The sequence below is a fragment of the Barbatula barbatula genome (assembly GCF_947034865.1).
Source record: "Barbatula barbatula genome assembly, chromosome: 19".
Classification (NCBI taxonomy): Eukaryota; Metazoa; Chordata; class Actinopteri; order Cypriniformes; family Nemacheilidae; genus Barbatula; species Barbatula barbatula.
In genome coordinates this window covers 1,944,651-1,963,453 of record NC_136782.1, presented here as the reverse complement: position 1 = coordinate 1,963,453, position 18,803 = coordinate 1,944,651, and the positions used below count along the sequence as shown (strand labels likewise).

General features: G+C 45.2%; 1 protein-coding gene across 2 annotated transcripts in view; it reads right to left on the bottom strand.

Annotated features, from left to right (window-relative positions):
* Positions 1-2,130: 2,130 nt before the first annotated feature.
* Positions 2,131-18,803, bottom strand: part of bace1 (beta-secretase 1) — a 40,234-nt gene continuing 23,561 nt past the window's right edge. Inside the window, exons 7-9 of one of the 2 annotated variants that reach the window (XM_079481765.1) lie at positions 15,793-15,942; positions 8,088-8,259; positions 2,131-4,506 (exon numbers count right to left, since the gene is read on the bottom strand). In XM_079481765.1, the coding sequence (XP_079337891.1) occupies positions 4,262-4,506; positions 8,088-8,259; positions 15,793-15,942 (567 nt within the window). In that variant the 3' untranslated portion in view covers positions 2,131-4,261. The remainder of the gene's footprint in view (positions 4,507-8,087; positions 8,260-15,792; positions 15,943-18,803) is intronic. The other variant, XM_079481766.1, reaches the window with a different exon arrangement.

The following is an 18,803-nucleotide window of genomic DNA, read 5'->3' as shown; positions in this document are numbered from 1 at the left end:
TGGCGTATTGACCTTATTCATAGAACTAGGTTACCTTAAGTAACCCATCGTTCTGAAGGTTGACATGCAATATAACAAAATGAAGAAATATTATGAAGTTGAAAGTTAAAGCTGGAAATCCAACACCTGGAGAAATATGCAAGAAAAATCAGCTTGTTTCCCCATCAGTCCTTCTCCACATATGTTTCTGGCAGCCTCTTTCTCCTCAGTTACACAATCTACAACACACAAGCATCCCATTTTACTTTGCCATTTTTGAAAACTGTAGATCACCATAGATTATTTGGATTTAGATACTAGATCTTTTTTGCCAGTATAAATGTTTGAAAAATGCTGTTTCCAGCTATTATAAAATTTTTTGGGGAACGTTCAAATTCAAACTTTTTTGACATTAGTTTAAACATTTGATATCGAATCAATATAACCTAACACAGATGTATGACAACAGGCAGTAAATTCACTCATTATTGTGGTCTATAATTTATGTAATTTATTAAATTCTTCATATTTGTATTTATAATGGTCAATAAAGTGAAACATGACAGCGAATCAGTGGTTATATCATCACATCACGTTGGGTCAGTGTTAACTGACCTCTATTAAATCAAACAACAAAGGCTTAGCCTGACAGTTAGCCTGACCTGGACCAGGCTAGTGGTATACAGGAACTAGGACTCCCACAAGACTAAAAAAGCATGACAAGGCGATACAGTTTTTTAAAATGTAATGTACTTTTATGCTTTGTAACAATGAAAATTTTATAAATTGCCATATAGATCAAATTTGAGTTGAATTTAGTATCAAACTGATCCTCTTTTAATTTCCTCATTGATTATATGATTATTTCTATTTATATTATTATTTCTCTCTCTGAAAACATTGTGTTACCTGTTGGATCACTCCTCGGTCCTTTGAGACAGAATGCTCTTGTCCTCTTTCACAACCCCGGACACTTACCCTGATAGTGCACATACATTGGCAAGCATCTATTTGACGACTGTTTTTGCATCTGCAGTTGTACTTTTTGATTGTTGCTCATCTGCAATAAGATCTTTTGAAAGATGTCTGTAAGATGTTTATGATTTAGAATGTAACTATACTCTTTCTAACACGTTTATCAGATGTTTCAACACAACAGATGCTTTCCGGATCTCCCGATCATTCGCAGACATCTTACAGATGTACTTGTGCTATCTGGGTATTAACTTTCCCGTTTCTTTCATGTGTGAATATGTTGTGTCTAGACCGGACTGTTTGTTCACCATATAGTTATATAATACATTAGTCAATGAAACCCTACCGTGATATAGTAAATTAATGTAGTGTAATACATATAATATACCCACGTGTAATGTTTTAATAGTTTATAGTGAATTAACAAACGCAACATTTTTGACAAATAAATCTATTAAACGTTGGAAAAAGTTTGTAGTTCAGACATTTTAGTGCTGTGTTAACTTGATCATAAGGCAGCAGGGTTACATGTGTGCTAAAGTTTAATTAACTAATATTGCAATACAAAGATAATCCGATATACACTGTATTATAAAAAATATTTTCACTTGTTACAACAACACAAGTAATATTTTCTAGTCCATTTAAGTCAATTTAAGAAATAATAATCCTTATAATGAATTTTCCCATCAACTTAACCAAAGATTGTAAGGCAGCATGTTATCAAACTTTTCTCAACAATTAGTTTTTTACAGTGCAAATATTCACTCATGATGGAGACGAATGCATAAATAGACCATATCATTCAGTCCTGCTTAGACACTCTAAAATATGAATACCTGATGTAAACCAATAATTCCCTGTATTTTAAAACAGTAAAACCATGTTTTAAAATAACCTGTTTCATGAATTTGACCCTTTAGGTCTGGTGGACTCTCATAAGCTCTAATTTCTCCTTTATCAAATCGCTACACAAATTTTACAAGCATTTTATAATTGAATAGTTTGAGTAATATTTATGTTATTTTCTTTGAAATATACATCATCAAACAAATGAATGACCGTGATTTTGTCTTCTTGGTTCATTTGCAGGACACCTGGCAATGTCCACTAGCATTGGTAAAAGCATAATAGTGTCACATTCTTACAACTAAAAAGTTAATAAAGAGGTCACATGCAGATAGGTTACACATTTTATTACATGTTTAACAGCTGCCATTCTGGATTTCCTTTAATACACTTTTAAACTTGACACATATTAATGGGGTTTTGACTAGGACAGTGCATTTATGTAGGCTATGTACTTATCCTAATACATGTGAGTAATTGTGTGGGCAAGAAAAGGCAGAAAGCGTGAGATTCACACATTTTTTAGATCACGTTTTGTTGAACACAATTATGTGTTATCATTGGCATTAGCAAAAAACATACTAACAATGAACAATCATTTTACGGCATTTATTAATCTCAGTTCATGTTTATTTAATTTTTATCCCTTGTGCTGTGCACGTGTCTTGTTCCCGGTCAAAACCTTCATACCAGACATAGATTATGTTATGCTATATTACCCCAAAGATTAGATTTGATCTTTCTGTCGACCTGCTTTCTATCATTTAAAACTGGTTTTGCATATGTTTTTCTAACTAATAACCGTAGCCTTCATTGATCTGAGCTCATGAACCGTAAAAAATGACTGCATTAAAAGATCTTTTGTAGAAGATCACAAAACTCAGGACCTTTATTTGGAAATCATTTTATTTTCTGTATAAGGGTGTGAATTGTACTGTTTCTGTGTCTAATCTTACCAATTTGACACAGAACTGATTAACGCTATCATATAGAGAACCTCTCATGGAACATTCCATAGACAATAACAATACTGTCATAGTACATAAACTGTATCATTACTTAGAAAATGATGGAAACATCAACGCAACATCTGACTGTGTCTGTCAAATCAAATTCAAAATCAAATCAAACAAAAAAAGAACACACCAACACTTTAATACAAACACAATTACATGGAGCAACAAGTTGTACAAAAACATTTATTTTGTTTTCCACTCAAAACTAAGGGCATGAGCTTTGAAAAAGAAATACAAAACCAGTCCTAACTGAAGGAAATGGAGTTGACAAAAATATTGAATCCAATATTTGGTGATAATATAGCATAACGAGTTATTTATAAGCTATATTCTGCAGAACATTCATTTTTGACAAGGAACAGCACAAAGTACAATAAAAACAAAATGGAAAAAATCAATCGATAATCAACAAAAATCTGATTGTTTTTCCAGAGACATTATAGTCATTCCAGTCCAATGTAATAACATTAACTAGTATATTTTGGTAAAAGAAAATGTTCTTGGGGTCAAAATGACCTTAATACAACATAAATGAAGGTTAAAATCAAAAGTCGCAAAAAACTGCTGAAACTCTTTATTGCTCATTGTTAGGTAATTTCCGCAAATGCATTAATTAATGGGAACAAATACAACCTATTGTAAACTGTTGAAAATATTGGTCTATTTACTGTAAGCTTTTAATTATAACACTCACAATATGTCTCTGAAATGTATTTTGATACCCATTTGAATACATTTTCATTCCTTGGTGGACAGAGGCTTGAATATGATGTTTAGTAATAAGAGACAGAAATGCATTCTCAACATTATACTCTGCATTTCTTGAAGCTCAAATATTAGTATATGACAACTTAGTTGTGCACAAACTATCTCTCTCGCACGCACGCACACACACACACACACACAGATGCAGACACAGACACTAACATATACTTTATAGCAGTGATTCTCACACTTTTTCATTGTAAGGCCCCCTTTGTATAGGGTGCATCGCTTGGGGGCCCCCAAATAAAGACTCTTAAATATAATTTTAATTAAACCAAAAACTTATTCAATTATACGATGCTAAACCAGCAATCATTTTGTGTTGTGGTCTTAATTATCAGATGTATAAATGCACAGAATGTATGATACATTTCTATATTTCATAAAATGCCATTAAAACTGTGGCCCCTGGATCCATATTGGGTCCCACAACCCCCAGTTTGAGAACCACTGCTAAGCAGTCCCAAAACAGCTATCCAATCTGTAAGATAAGGGATCATTCGCATATCACATACGGTCAAACAGAAATAGAGAGATAAAGATCCCTCCAAGACAGGATTACAATTATATAGTTATAATTGTTTTCGTTCTGCCAGTGTTATCCCCTCTCTTTGAGGGGTTACCATTAATGCCATCCAAAATGCAAACAGTGTAATCGCCCTTTGATAAGATATGGCTCACTTCAGGAGGGATATGTCATCAGAGAAGTCTCCAGCGCCCAGCGGCTGTAGGCAGCGTGTAAAACGCCACTGACAGACCATGAGACACAGAGGCAACATAAACAGGGCACATATGCCTGCCATAATGTAGGCAATTGTCATAAGTGTGGACTCATCGGTCTGAGGGACATTGTAGCCACAGTCTTCCAGGTCAACGCCATGGAATGGACCCTCCACTGACGCAGTACGAAACTCATCATGGACTGAAGAAAAATAAAGATCAACATAACAGCCATTTAATAAAACGATAACAAGTAGGTTCATTTTTGTTTGTCTTAATAAATCCCATTCGGCTACAAAAATGCTATGTTTTCATTTACCATTAATTCATTAGATTAAAGGCAGTAAATTCCATTGTGCAAAATTACTTAAAATATCTATAGCATTTAAACAATCATAGAATTTCAGATCAAAGGACCTCAAACATTAACCTTTTGGGTAATACACATGTACAGTGATTTAGAAAAGGTTTGTGTTGGATGTTGTTGCAATTTGTTTTTGGAAATGTTTTTCCCCAACGTTACAGTCAAATTAAGGAAAAAAGTGCTCAGTTTTCATGAAACTTAGTGTCACAATTATATTTTCACCTTAATAACTTGCCTTTTTTGTGTACATAAGCTTTTTTTTGTTTAAAGATTCGGTAAGACTTTAGATTAGGGTCCAATTCTCACTATCGAAAAGGCTTATTGGCATGCATAGTATGTATAGAGCATATATTAATGCCTTATTCTGCAAGACCTTATTTTACACCCCTTTATCCTACCCAATACCTAAACCTCACAACTACCTTAAAAGCTGCAATTAAGAGTTTACTGAGGCAAAAGTCATAGTTAATGTTAGTTAAAGCAACTCTTAGAACATTGGCTCATGGGTTCCCCCATGTGGTTGATAGGCGCAGTTGTTTGTTACTAGTGTCGTAAATACAGTTGATGTATACCTTCCCTGTGGGCAGCGCAATAAACGTTCATTTGAACTACAAGCAAGTGGTAGTTCTATGGTAGAACAATGATTGTAGTCACATTGTGAACTCCAGTACCCATGTTTTGCCAGGCAGTGTGGACAGTGTGGATTGCACGCCTTATCATCAGGGTAATTTGGGTACTCAAAACGTTGATGGGCCTAATGTCGGTCCTGACATTCGCCATAATGACCCCGACATGTTCCAAAAATCACTTCTAACTGGTCACCCATTAGGTTGTGTACCACAATGATAGACCTTAAATAGTGTGCTATTTGTATTGTGCGTTCATATGTTTTGTTAAATGCTGTGAACTTGGAAGTTTTGAGTAAATTCTCATGTGTTTTCATGTGGTTTTCAACAGTTAGGAAAGCCGGTTATGAAGACTATATGAATCTGGTTTTGGTTGCTTACTCAATGTTTTTGTTTGTTTGTAATGTTTCTCTCAGTTGTGTATAGCTAAGGACAGCCTTTATTTGCCTGGGGGATCTGTAACGGCCACCTTATGTTAAGAACTGGCTCAGGGCATCTCTCTGACAGACATAATTAGAGCTGCAGGTTTGCAATACCTTCGCAAAGTTTTACAGCCTCCATGTGGAACTGGTGTTAGCATGAGTCTTGCGTGATACCGCCGGTGGTGCGTATGCCTGTGAAAACGCCCCCCCCATCTTTGGGTGGGTCAGTGCGCTATTCAGCCTCCCCTCTTCCCCCGATCGGGCGAAGAGTAGGCATTCCATCCATCACTAAGCACTTCCTGGTGGCGGGCATTCCACTTAGGCCGGGCATTACTTGAGCATCTAGCAGGATAGCTCTGACTGGACCTGGTGCTCCACACGTAGTAACCCCCCACAGGGCGGTTCCGTCTGATGTATCCTCATGATCTGGCTCCCATATGGGCGGCCCATGACCTCTCCTAGGTGGACTTCCACCTTTCGCGGCACTCACTTGCAGTCCGATCATTCTTCCATGAGTTCTCCCGTTTCTCTACTAAAACTCCTGCGGTAGGAAGTGGTCTCCGTAGCCCGTTTTCTCAGTGAGAATGGTACCGTTACGGCACCGGGTGGCTTCTTGCCGCTAGAGAAACTAGGCCTCCGCCTGTGACGGCCGGTGGCAGGGGCTCCCCACCTTCCTCAAGCTCTGGGACCCCCTACCTATCCACTGGACGGTTACAATTTCGCGCTAGCACTCACGTCTGACACGCCCAGGCCAGTCAGCGTCGCTCCGCTAGAGATTGTGACGTGGCACACTGCCGTTTTCATCGGAACCCCATTCTGGAGGGGGCCGACAGAAAGGGAACGTTTGTAACCTCCGTTCCCTGATGAAGGGATCAAGACGTTCTGTCCTTATGTCACAACACAGGCTGTCTGCTGCAGCAGTCGGGACACGATTCTGAGGCTCATCAGCACAAAAGGTGAACGAATGCAGCACACCACTCCCTTTTATACCCGGATATCCTTGGCAGAGACCGGCATGCAAATCGAATTTGTCAATTTTCATTGGTCTTTTCAAGTCAGTCAGAGATGAGGGGTTTCTCAAGTCAAACCCCATTCTGTTGACACAACGTCTCTCCTCCATCAGGGAACGGAGGTTACAGGTACTTGTCTGTATTCTGTGTGTTCACTTTTTTTCGTTTTAACTTGTATAACTTTAATGTTTGGCTTATAATCAATATGTTTCATGTACAGTAACAATGAAAAGTGTAAAAAGCGCTTTATAAATAAAGTTGACTTGACTATGTCAATTAGTTCTTAGCCAGAAAATCGGAAGCAGCAAAAACAGTATCAGAAGGTCACTAAAAAAGTCACACCAAAAAATCAGTGCAGCCTTAATTGAATTTAAAGAGTCTGTTTAAAGAGGCTCTGTAAGACTTAACCTGGTCAAGCAATTTAATACATAACCTAATCTATAAATTTGTTTCAGTGGGGTATTTTGCAGTTGAAATACTAAATAATATTTTTAAGTGTTTTCACTAGGGTTGCCAAAAGTCATCTTTACGCACCTACTGGATACAAATAGTCTTATCCAGCTCTGCTACATCCGGTGCACAATAGCATTCATATGGCATTTTTACCTTGGTTGCTTCGAGGTACACATAGGATTACGGTCAATGATGTAAGTCAAAATATCCAGACACTACGTCATACATTGACAACCAAAAATGAGAAGGGCTTTCAGCTATATGTCTCAAGCTACATCCACAAATATGAAAAAAGGCTAAGTAAACTTGCACTTACTTAAGGCTTCATCACATAACAATGCTCAGCCACAGTGCTGTCGGTTGAACTTGGAACGTTTTCTTACTAAACACATTGTTATCGTTTGGTGAAAAACTTGCTCAGTGCTATGAGACCGGAGATTTTATCTAATGTATGTAATTGCCCTGTGTGCATATACACCATTCTACGTTGCAGTAAAAAACTGCAAGTTTCGGATCGTGATCGCCATTCCGGAATCGTAATCTGATCGGTAAAGGAAAAAGGGGTATTGGTGCATCCTTAGCTTAAATAGATTGGCCATATAGAGTGTTGCTTTTCCTACACATTCATTGTAATGGCAGAGATGCATCTTGTTAATGTGTGTTATCTTTGGTTGTGTTCAACTGAGGAAAGGAAATAATATTCATCTGGGATGGGTGTGTAAACATGGTGAGATCATTTTATAAAAAAACATTTTTTTTAGCTTTGGTGTGCCAACTTCATGCACAATTCTTTATTTGTTTTTTTGGACGAGCACCCACTTGAGGCTGATGTAGGTGCCTTTGTTATCTTTTTTGGTCCTAGCTACCTTTTTGTTCAACTGAACATTGAAGGAATTTCTGTTTCTTACCGTGACATGTGCTGACAGCAAAGCCAATGCGTTTGTGTTCTCGATCGAAAACCACATAGAAGCCCTCCATGATGACAGCACCCATTACTGTACCAGTGCTGGACTGAGAGACAGCGAATTTATAACAATCCTCTTGTGCCGAGGCCACGTCTTCCACAGGCCTCAAGTACTGCTGCAGAGATCCAGGAGAGAGACACACATCAATCAACCAATCAATCAAAACTTTATTAAGGACACTCACGATCCAGAGATAGACACAAACCTACATTCAATCATCACGTATTGACATATAAGCTACAACGCCAATTCTTCCACAACCTAGAAAAGAACCTGACTGAACTAAGTAATGGGTTCGTCAGCGTTGCAATTATACTATTCACAGAGTCTGAGAGTCTACACGTACATCTGTACAGATTACGCAACACAGAAGAGCAGGTTGACACATCAACACAGACAAACACATAGCTTGCAATGCTCCATCATGGCACTCCGAGCAGCAGCCTCAAACCGTCATTATATGCCACATTAAGTTTTTGCATACTGCTCTTTCTATATCGCCTACACAAATGTCCTTTGTTATATAATGCCCTAAAAATGTAACCTCATCACATACTTTAAGAACCGAACCAGAAAAAGAGAAATCAGGAGATGACAATTTCATGTCCTCTTTAGTTCTAACGATCATATAGATACTTTTCTTTGCATCATATTTTATGTCATAGTCTATACCATATTGAGAGCAAATGATCAGTAACTGTTGAAGACCACCACTATATGGGCAAAAAAATCACGAGATCGTCTTCATACATCAAACTGTTAATGGTGGTGTTACCCACCCTACAGTCTTTTCCTAAATACATATAGATATTAAAAAGTAAGGGAGATAAAATGCTTCCCTGCCTGACACCATTACATACATTAAAAGGTTCAGATACATGATTACCCCTTTTACATACAATAACTGATGATCATAGCAAAAAACTGTTCCCCTTCAGTCGGTCTCTCGACGTTGTGAGAGACTGACTGGGGTTTGATCTTGAGAACCTACCTTCTCCGAGATAATTAATTAATAAAACGCCAATGGGCTTGGCGAATGGCACGCGCACGCCAGTCTCCGCCCCGTGCATACGGGTATAAAGGAAGATGGCGGCGGTCATTCACTCATCCTTTGTTCTTCGGAACCTGTGTGTTTGCTGATGCTACACGCGATACTCGACTTCGAGAAAAACCTGCTGGATTTATGACGCGGAGCAGCGGACTTCTCCTTTCAGTGGACTTCCCCTGGGCGTTTCGGCAGAAGGCTACAGACCTTAAGAGGTAAGTCCCTCCGGCTACGAGCATGTTTCGTAGCTGTATCCTTGGGTGCGACAGACTCATCCCGGAGTCTGACGGCCATGATTCCTGTGTCACTTGCTTGGGGCTCAAGCATGCTGAGGCAGGTTTTCACTGATGCAATGTCCCGTGTGTGCGGACATAGCAATCAGGGTGTTGCGGTCACGGTTGGCTACGTTCTTTCGAGCGCTGCCACCACCCCGTCTGTTTCCCAGGCGTGTTCAGCTGCCGTTTCGGCGAGGTTGACCGCTTTGGCGAGCGGCGGGGGTGATTTAGGGACGCGATAGATGTCGCTCCGTCAGCTTCACGCTCGCGGACCATCTATACCCCTTCACGCTCACCTGGTTCGTCCCCTACGAGCGGCAGACGGCCGTCTCATAGTGGTAAGACTTCGCACACGGATGATGACGCTATCTCTGTCGCTGCGTCGGACAGCTGCCTGCTGGCATCGGATGCGGAAGAGAGCTCCGGAGGAGACTCAGGCTAAGATGTCGGCCATGCTTTCCCGGGCAGCCGCGTGCATCGGGTTGCAGGGTGTAACAACATCCTCGCCGGAACGCTCGCGGCTAGATGCGCGGTTTCGGGGGCGTGGTCAAAAGCCACGCCCCGCTCCGTTACCATTTTTCCCGGAGGTGCATGACGAGCTCGCCAAGTCCTGGAATGCGCTCCTTTTGGCGCGTTTCAGGCCGGAGGGCTCTGTGGCTGTGACTTCCCTGGTTGGTGGGGCGGCTAGAGTCTATGTTGACGTTCCCCGCGTGGAGCGTGCAGTCGCGGGCCACTTGTGCCCGCAGACAGCTGCCACTTGGGGGGGCTAGACCTAGACTCCCGTCCAGAGCACGTAAGCTCTTCGACACTCGTCGAAGACTTGCAGTGCTGCTGGACGAACCGCCTCCGCTCTCCACGCCATGGCGGTCCTCCGGGTTTTTCAGGTAAGTCCTGAAGGATTTGGACGGCGGGAAGTTCGACCCAACTCGTATGAGAGCTACTTACTGCCACAGACCGCGCGCTACGAGCGACGAAGGCCACGGCACGTGCACTGGGTCGGTCGATGTCCACAATGGTGGTCCAAGAGAGGCATCTGTGGCTTAGTCTTGCGCAGGTGAGCGGCGCCCAGAACGTCGGTTCTGGATGCGCCCATCTCGCAAGCAGGGCTGCTTGGTGATACCGCGGAGGACGGCAGTTCTCCGCGGTCTGGCAGACTGAGGCGATCGAACAGATCCTGCCACGCGCCAACGTGCCCGCCAACAGGTCGGCATGGTCTCGGGCACAGTCTGGTTCCCAGCAGCCCTGCCCTCCCGCGGCGGCCCTCCGGTTAAGGAACCTCCCAGAGGACGACCCACCAGAGGTGGACCCCCGCGGAAGAGGGCATCTGTTCCCCGTCAGCAGCCCGCCAAGAGGTTCTTTAAGCGGCCCTGACGGGACGAACCAGGGGGAGATTTTACTGGGCCCGAATCCCGGCCTTTCCAATGCCGGATCGGAAAAGGACGCTGCCTGCCGCGTTCCATTGAGTCTGGGCCCTTTTCAGGGTCCGGCGCCCACATACTCTCAAAGAGACAAATCTCCCCTGGGTTTTCCTCCACAACACTCTCGTCCAGACGGTGTATGGGATGGATCGGGCCGCCGACCGCAATCTCCTCCGGACATTGCGTTGGGCCGCCTGAAGCAGGTAAACATACAGAGCCGTCAACCTCCCTGGGGGTCCCCCCTGTGCGAGGTGACCGTACTGTCAGCCACCGAACCAGCCTCCCCCGGCACGGTGAGGCAGATTGTCCTTCTGGTCCCGTTGTCACGGTTCTTGGGCGCTTGGTAGCGCACCAGCCCGTCACACTGGATAGAGAGGACGGTCCGTCTCGGTTACTCGATCCAATTCGCCAGGCGCCCCCCCCAAGTTTCGTGGCATTCTGTACACCTCGGGGCGAGGAGAGAATGCTTCCGTACTTCGGCAGGAGGTCGCCGCCCTTCTGGCGAAGGGTGCGGTCGAACCCGTCCCTATAACCGAGATGTCGTACGAGTTTTACATACTTCATCGTGCCCAAAAAAGGGCGGGGGGCTGCGGCCCATTTTTGGATCTGCGGCACCTGAACAAGCACCTGCACAAGCTGCCGTTCAGAGTGCTGACGCAGAGGCGCATCCTGGTCTCGGTACGTCACCAGGATTGGTTCGTGGCGATCGACCTGAAGGACGGGTACTTTCACGTCTCTATTCTCCCCCGACACCGGCCGTTTCTACGGTTCGCGTTCGAGGGAAGGGCGTATCAGTACAGGGTCCTGCCATTCGGTCTGGCCCTGTCTCCACGTGTTTTTTCAAACAAGTGGAGGCTGCCTTAGCTCCTGTCAGGGAGCAAGGCGTGCGAGTGCTAAACTATCTTGACGACTGGCTTATCTTGGCACACTCGCGAGATGTGTTGTGCACGCACAGGGACCTTGTGCTTCGGCACCTAGACCGTCTAGGCCTCCGGGTCAACCAGGAGAAGAGCAAGCTCTCCCCCGCGCAGAGCACCTCTTACCTCGGTATGGAACTAGACTCTGTCCGTATGTCAGCACGTCTCACCAACGAGCGTGCACAGTCAGTGCTGCGTTGTCTGAGGTTGATCAGTCAGAATCCCTCGACGCCGCTGAAGAATTTTCAGAGGCTCCTGGGGCACATGCCGTCCTCGACGGGGGTAAACCCTCTCGGGTTGATGCACATGCGGCCGCTTCAGCACTGGCTACAGAGTCGGGTTCCCTGGACGGCGTGGCACGCCGGCACCAGGCGGATTACGGTGACGCCTCAGTGCCTTCGCACTGTCTTACCCTGGTCAGACTTGACCTTTTCTCCGAGCGGGGGTCCCGACAGACGCCTCCCTGCAAGGGTGGGGTGCGGTGTGCAAGTGGGCACGCAGTATCGGGTCGGTGGACAGGTCCCCGACTGCGTTGGCATATCAACTGCCTAGAGTTCTTGGCAGTCCTTCTGGCACTGAGGAGGCTCCAGCCCCTCGTGCAGGACAAACACGTGCTAGTCCGGTTGGACAGCACGACTGCCGTAGCGTACATCAATCGCAAGGCGGCATACGCTCACCGCAGTTATCACAACTCGCCCGACGCCTCCTCCTTGGGAGTCAGCAGGTGAATCCCTGCGGGCCACGTTTCTTCTGGGCAACCTGAACCAGACAGCCGATGCGCTCTCTCGACAGTGTACTCCCCACGGAGAGTGGCGACTCCATCCCCGTGCAGCCCGGCTCATGTGGGAAGCGGTTCGGCAGGCACAGGTGGACCTGTTGCCTCCCCGGACTCCACCCATTACCCGCTATGGTATTCCCAGACCGAGGGTCCCCTCGGCACGGATGCCCTAGCACACAGCTGGCCGCGGGACAAGCGGAAGTACGCCTTCCCCCCAGTGAGCCTCCTTGCACAGGTCCTGTGCAAGGTCAGAGAAAGGGGCATCAGGTTCTGGTGAGTGGTGCCATACTGGCCCAACCAGACCTGGCTCTCGGATCTGGTAGATCTGACGACAGCCCCCCCTGGCCCATTCCCCTGACGAAGGACCTTCCGTTGCAGGGGAAGGGCACGTTGTGGCACCCCAACGCAGGCCTCTGGAACCTCCATGCCTGGCCCCTGGACGGGACGAGGGCTTGCCCGTTAGCGGTCCGGGAGACTGTCTTACAGGCTAGAGCCCCGCCTCTAGGCGGTCATACGCTTATAAGTGGCGCCAATTGTCCTGGTGTTCTCCCTGGGAGGAGAACCCGCGGAGTTGCCTGATCGGATCAGTGCTGACCCGCAGGTAAGTATCCCCGTCAGCACAACCTGGTCACCAGGTTCCTCAGGAGCGCGAGAGGGGTGTGTCCACCCTGGCCGCGCTCCGTACCCTCTTGGGACCCTAATGTGGTCCTACAGGGCCTTGGTACGGCCCTGGTGAGCCCCTAAGTATTGCCAATCTTCCTCAGTCGGATGAAAGATGCACTCTTTGTGGCGCTCACCTCCATCAAGAGGGTGGGGGACCTACAGGCATTCTCTGTGTCCCAAAGGTGCCTGGAACTCGGGATCGGTAATTCTCACGTGGTCCTGAGATCCTATCCCGACGACGTGCCCAAGCTTCCCACTACTCCCTTCCGGGACCAGGTGGTGAACCTGCAGGCGCTCCCCTCCGGAGAGGAAGACCCAACCTTTCTATGTGTTGTGTCCAGTACGCGCGCTGCGCCTCGGTCTGGACCGCACACAGAGCCTCAGAAGCTCTGAGCAGCTCTTTGTCTGTTCTGGGAGACGGCACCCGGGGGGGGCTGTCTCCAAACAGAAGTGGCGCACTGGGTACCAATCCCAGGATCGCCGTGCCCGCTGGCAGTGAGAGCCCACTCCACTCGTGGGCACTGGCACAGGGCGCCTCTCTGGCAGACATTTGTAGAACTGCGGGTTGGGCTACGCCCAGTACCTTCACGAGATTTTACAATCTCCACGTGGAACCAGTTGCAGCACATCCCTTAAACGCCGCCAACGTTTAGGGTGGGCTCCTGGTTTGGGCGTACGCCTGCGAAAGCGCCTTCTCCCCTCACCAGGTGAGACTAGTGCGCTATTGTAGCCTACCTACTTTCCCCTCTCGGGCGAAGTATAGGCATTCCATCCATCACTAAGCATTGCACTTGGTAACAGACTGGGCGGAGCCGTCTGTTAGAACCAGGTCCGTTACAGGTAGAGTCATCCCTGCTCAGGCAGACCCCTGTATTAGGACTAGTGCCCCATACGTAGTGACTCCCCTTTGGGTCGTCCCGTGTGTTGAATTCCTCACTCAGGATTTCCCGATTGGTGAATCTGTGACCTCCCCGCCGGTGGTAATCCCACCTGGATTGTCCCCCTATTCGGGCTAACACCGTTCCGCATGTTGTTCTCCCCGCCGGGGAGACCATGTCATGTCTCCACATGTACCTCCCCTCCGGGTAGGATGTGGCCTCCGTAGCACACTCTTCTAAAAGGAGAGCAATGTTTCCCCAGTGTTCGGCTCCTGACAGCTCCTCGCTACTAGAGGCGTACGCCACTGTCCGTGAGGCCGTCAGTAGAGGCTTCTTGGTATGACCAATACTATATGACTGGAAGATTACGTCTCGCGGTAGCACTCTGGGACTCGCTAGCCCAGTCAGGGTCGCTCCGCTAGAGGTCGTGATATCGGTGCAAGCGCTGTGGCGTTTAAGATTGATCCCCAGTCAGTCTCTCACAACGTCGAGAGACCGACTGAAGGGGAACGTCTCGGTTACGTCTGTAACCTCGGTTCCCTGATGGAGGGAACGAGACGTTGTGACTTCATGCCACAACGCTGCACCGAATCACTGCAGTGAACGGGAGTGCCCTCTCAGGTTCCTCAGTACAAAGGGTGAGTGAATGACCGCCGCCATCTTCCTTTATACCCGTATGCACGGGGCGGAGACTGGCGTGCGCGTGCCATTCGCCAAGCCCATTGGCGTTTTATTAATTAATTATCTCGGAGAAGGTAGGTTCTCAAGATCAAACCCCAGTCAGTCTCTCACAACGTCTCGTTCCCTCCATCAGGGAACCGAGGTTACAGACGTAACCGAGACGATTTCTTACCAGAGATTTAGGAACCCCTCTTTTATATAGCCTGTAAAACTGTTTTTCATGATTTACACGACCAAAGGCTTTGGAAGCATTAATAAAACACATAACTATTATAGAATTATGGCTGTCATGCTAAATTAAAATCTCTTTTAAAGCAAAAATAGAAATATCTGTGCCATGTTTTGGCTTAAAACCAAACTGGTTATCAGTAGTCAGAATAAACGGTTTTAACTTATTAAATAATGTCCTCTCAAAAACCTTGGATAAAGTACTGGCCAAGGCAATAGGCCGGTAATTATCCATGCTGTTTATCTTACCAGCTTTGTCTTTAATACCACCAACATAATAGACAAAATAGCATCAGGCAAAATACCATGGACTAAAAACCCAGTAAAACAAATGGCAAGCAAATGACATAGTCTTCTACTTGCAAGTGTTAAATGCTCAGCAGATCGATTTTTAAATATAATTTTATCTTAAGAAGTCACACAATGCTAATGTAACCGAGCGATTATGTAGGTTTCGCCTGACACTTGTGGTGCATAAAATAAAAAAACGGATGCTTTCTTCTGGTACATAACTCTTCGCCTTTATTAAGAGATCGCACATGTAATAACACCGCACTTCGCATGCCCACTCCCCAACTACAGCGAGCCCCGAGGGGAAAACGGTATTGCACACACACACTTACTACAATGCGATTGGACTCAGTATTCCAAAATAAGAACACTCAAATAAAATCTTTTACACTAATCTCACAGTATAAATACAACATAATGCCGAAGACAGTATGCAAATACAAACATGGCATATTATCAAAAGAAAAGACATACCTGTGGTAGAATGGAGATGCGGAAAGACTGGTTTCTGTTTTCACTCATCAGGTAGAGGGAGATCACTGGGAAGATGTGCCAGGGTGTGGTGCCAGACTGCCAACATACCAGCTGCTCACCCAGCCAAAAACCTGAGGGAAACTGTTCGGTCTGCAATGAAGGTGGACAGAGTTGAGCATAGAGCCTACTCACACCATGCCAGAGGTTCCCAAAAAAATTGGTCCTGGAGGTCCAGTGTCTGGCAGAGTTTAGCTCCAACCTATCTCAACAAACATTTTTACAAGTTTCTACTATGCCTAGTATGACCTTGATTAGCTGGTTTAGGTGTGTTTGATCGGGGTTCAAGCTAAACTCTGCAGGACACCAAGCTTAGGGACCCCTGCACAATGCAAATTAAACCTTTCACAGGTAAATTAGACACCTAAAGAATCTAGTGGTACTTTGATATCATTGTATATCATAATTGGATCAGTCTGAACAGCAAGTACATGAAGTTATGCACACCCAGTAAGCCGCAAACTTAAAGAAGCAATGTGGAGATTTAAGCGGCGTCTAGTGCTAGAGGAGAAGCATTTTTTCTGCTAGCTGTAGCTGTAGTTAAGACTAGAAACTGTTTGTTAGAAAGGATCATTGAACTTCCTACACAAGACCTTAAGGTCAGGTGATGTTTTGTTAAGTGGCAGTTTGGCCCCTAGCCACCTAGCTTGAGTTTCACATAGCACTTTTAGACGCTTTGAAGCCTTGAGCTGTTAACTGACTATGTGGGATCAACTGTGAAGCAATCACTGACCCAGTAGGCAATTAGGGAGCCTCTATATAAGTAACACTAACTTCTGAAGTGGAAGTCGCAGCCCTCGTGTGAAGAACAACAAGGTAAAGACCTGTGACCCCACCGAACAGCGACACCGGCAGGACACTGTACGCCACGCTGTTTTGCCCTGCTATCATTTCTCTCCTACCTCCCTTCTGCCCATTTTCCTACTAACACGGTTTCAGTACATTATGACCACCATGTTGTGGACGTTTGGCTATTTAGAGTAGAGGTCTTCTCGGGTCCAAAGATCTTTACCCGACCTGAAATGACCCGAATCACTTTTTACTAGGGATGAGCGAGTACAGCATTATCTGTATCTGTATCTGTTAACCATATGAATTATCTGTATCCGTATCTGTACTCGGACTGGGCGGGGCCTAACCTGGAAGTGGTCGGGTTGTCTTGAAAGGGGCGGGGCTTTAACCAGTATGTTATTTTTAATCATGCAATTGCTAGCAGACGTTAAAAAAAAATTTGATGACCAGCGGAGGGAGGGAGAGAGAGAGTGTGTGTAGCTAATTAATTTGAAATATTATAGTTTTATACGTGAAGTCAAAAAACTGGCTAGAGTCAGCAGACGGTTAAAAAAAGAAAAAAAAATCTCAGACAGGCAGAGACGCAACGCTAGTCGCGTTCTACCAAGCACCACGTCTGAACAAACCCCACGTTTACCAGAACTCTACTGGTTAATAAGTACTGCAAAAAAAACAAAATAAAAAACAACCCTGAAGCTGAAGAAACCCTAAACGTTAACGGAAAAGACCCGCGAACCTGAGTGACTGAGGGAGAGACAGAGAGAGAAAGAGAGCTGTTCTCTTCTCAGCGTGTGTGAGTGAGTGAGCAGAGCGGGACACAGCAAATCTGTATGTGTAAGGGAGGGGCGCTGTGACTAGCCTATCACAGAACGCAGACACATTCAGCTACCCAATGAGGATTTTTATTCCATCCGAGCACAGATATTGACTCGTATTACTCGTATAATACTTGTACTCGGCAAATATGCTTTATCCGTACCGGATACTCTACTTTTTACCCGAACCCGAGACAGACCCGATAACGTTTTTTTTTAAAGCCCCGACCCGAGACAGACCCGATAACGTTAGACCCGAGTCCGACCCATCGTATATATTTTAGGTATGATGACATGGCAACCACTCGCACGAACATTCTGTCTCAACAATGTGTTCCAAACCGCGTAGTACTGAAATGTGCGCGTCTTTTAATATCTACTTCTGGTCGCCTGCTGGAAGTATGTTTTTCCTGAATACGATGGTAACTACATCGAGTGCAAACCCCTGCAGCGTTGGAAACTTCGGGATTTCAATTCTAAGGTGATTTCAGATCACCGCGACTTTAGGAAGATTTGCTTGGCTTTCAACAGATCGGCTGAGGGCTGGAGGAGAGTTGGTAACTACACGCACACACACAAGCGATGCGCTGTTATTGTACAGGATAGTTCGGGTCTTCCTTGGGTCAATTAAGCAAAACAATTTTTTACTTTATATAACCCGAGACCCGAAGACACTAATAATATACCCGACCGTGTCCGAAGCTCCCGTGAATCTTTTAGACCCGAACCCGCTCGGGTCTCGGGCCGGACCTCGGGTTTTCGGATCTAAGTGGACCCGTGAAGACCTCTAATTTAGAGCCACTGTACAAGCAAGCACCAAAATTCAACAAGGCGTCTGAGCTAATTCACTTCGTCGTGCAGAACAACAAAAAGCATACAAAGACGTTGAATGAGTGTGGCAAATGATTGCCGAACATCTTGAAAAACAAGACAGTATGTATTGATTTCAAAACAAAAGATGTACGATAAATTGTACAGTACTGTGCTCAAGATAGGTAAACAATAGCTTGTTGGTAATGTCATTCATCCATTCGACAGCACTAATTTATTAATTCAGTAGATAGCATTCGTGGAGTTTTAATACAATCCATGCAACCCTGATCACATAAATGACTGCTTGCATGTAATCATTTGCCTTGTTTTGTGTAATGTTACTTGAAGCAGTGAAGTCAAGTCAAGTCAGCTTTATTTATATAGCGCTTTTTACAATTTTCATTGTTACAAAGCAGCTGTAAAAGAAAACATTGACTATAAGTAAAACATAAAAGGTTATGGAAGTCAAAACACAGGTCAAATATCAGACACACAATACATTCCTATATGCAGTGTTAATTAAATAAGACTATC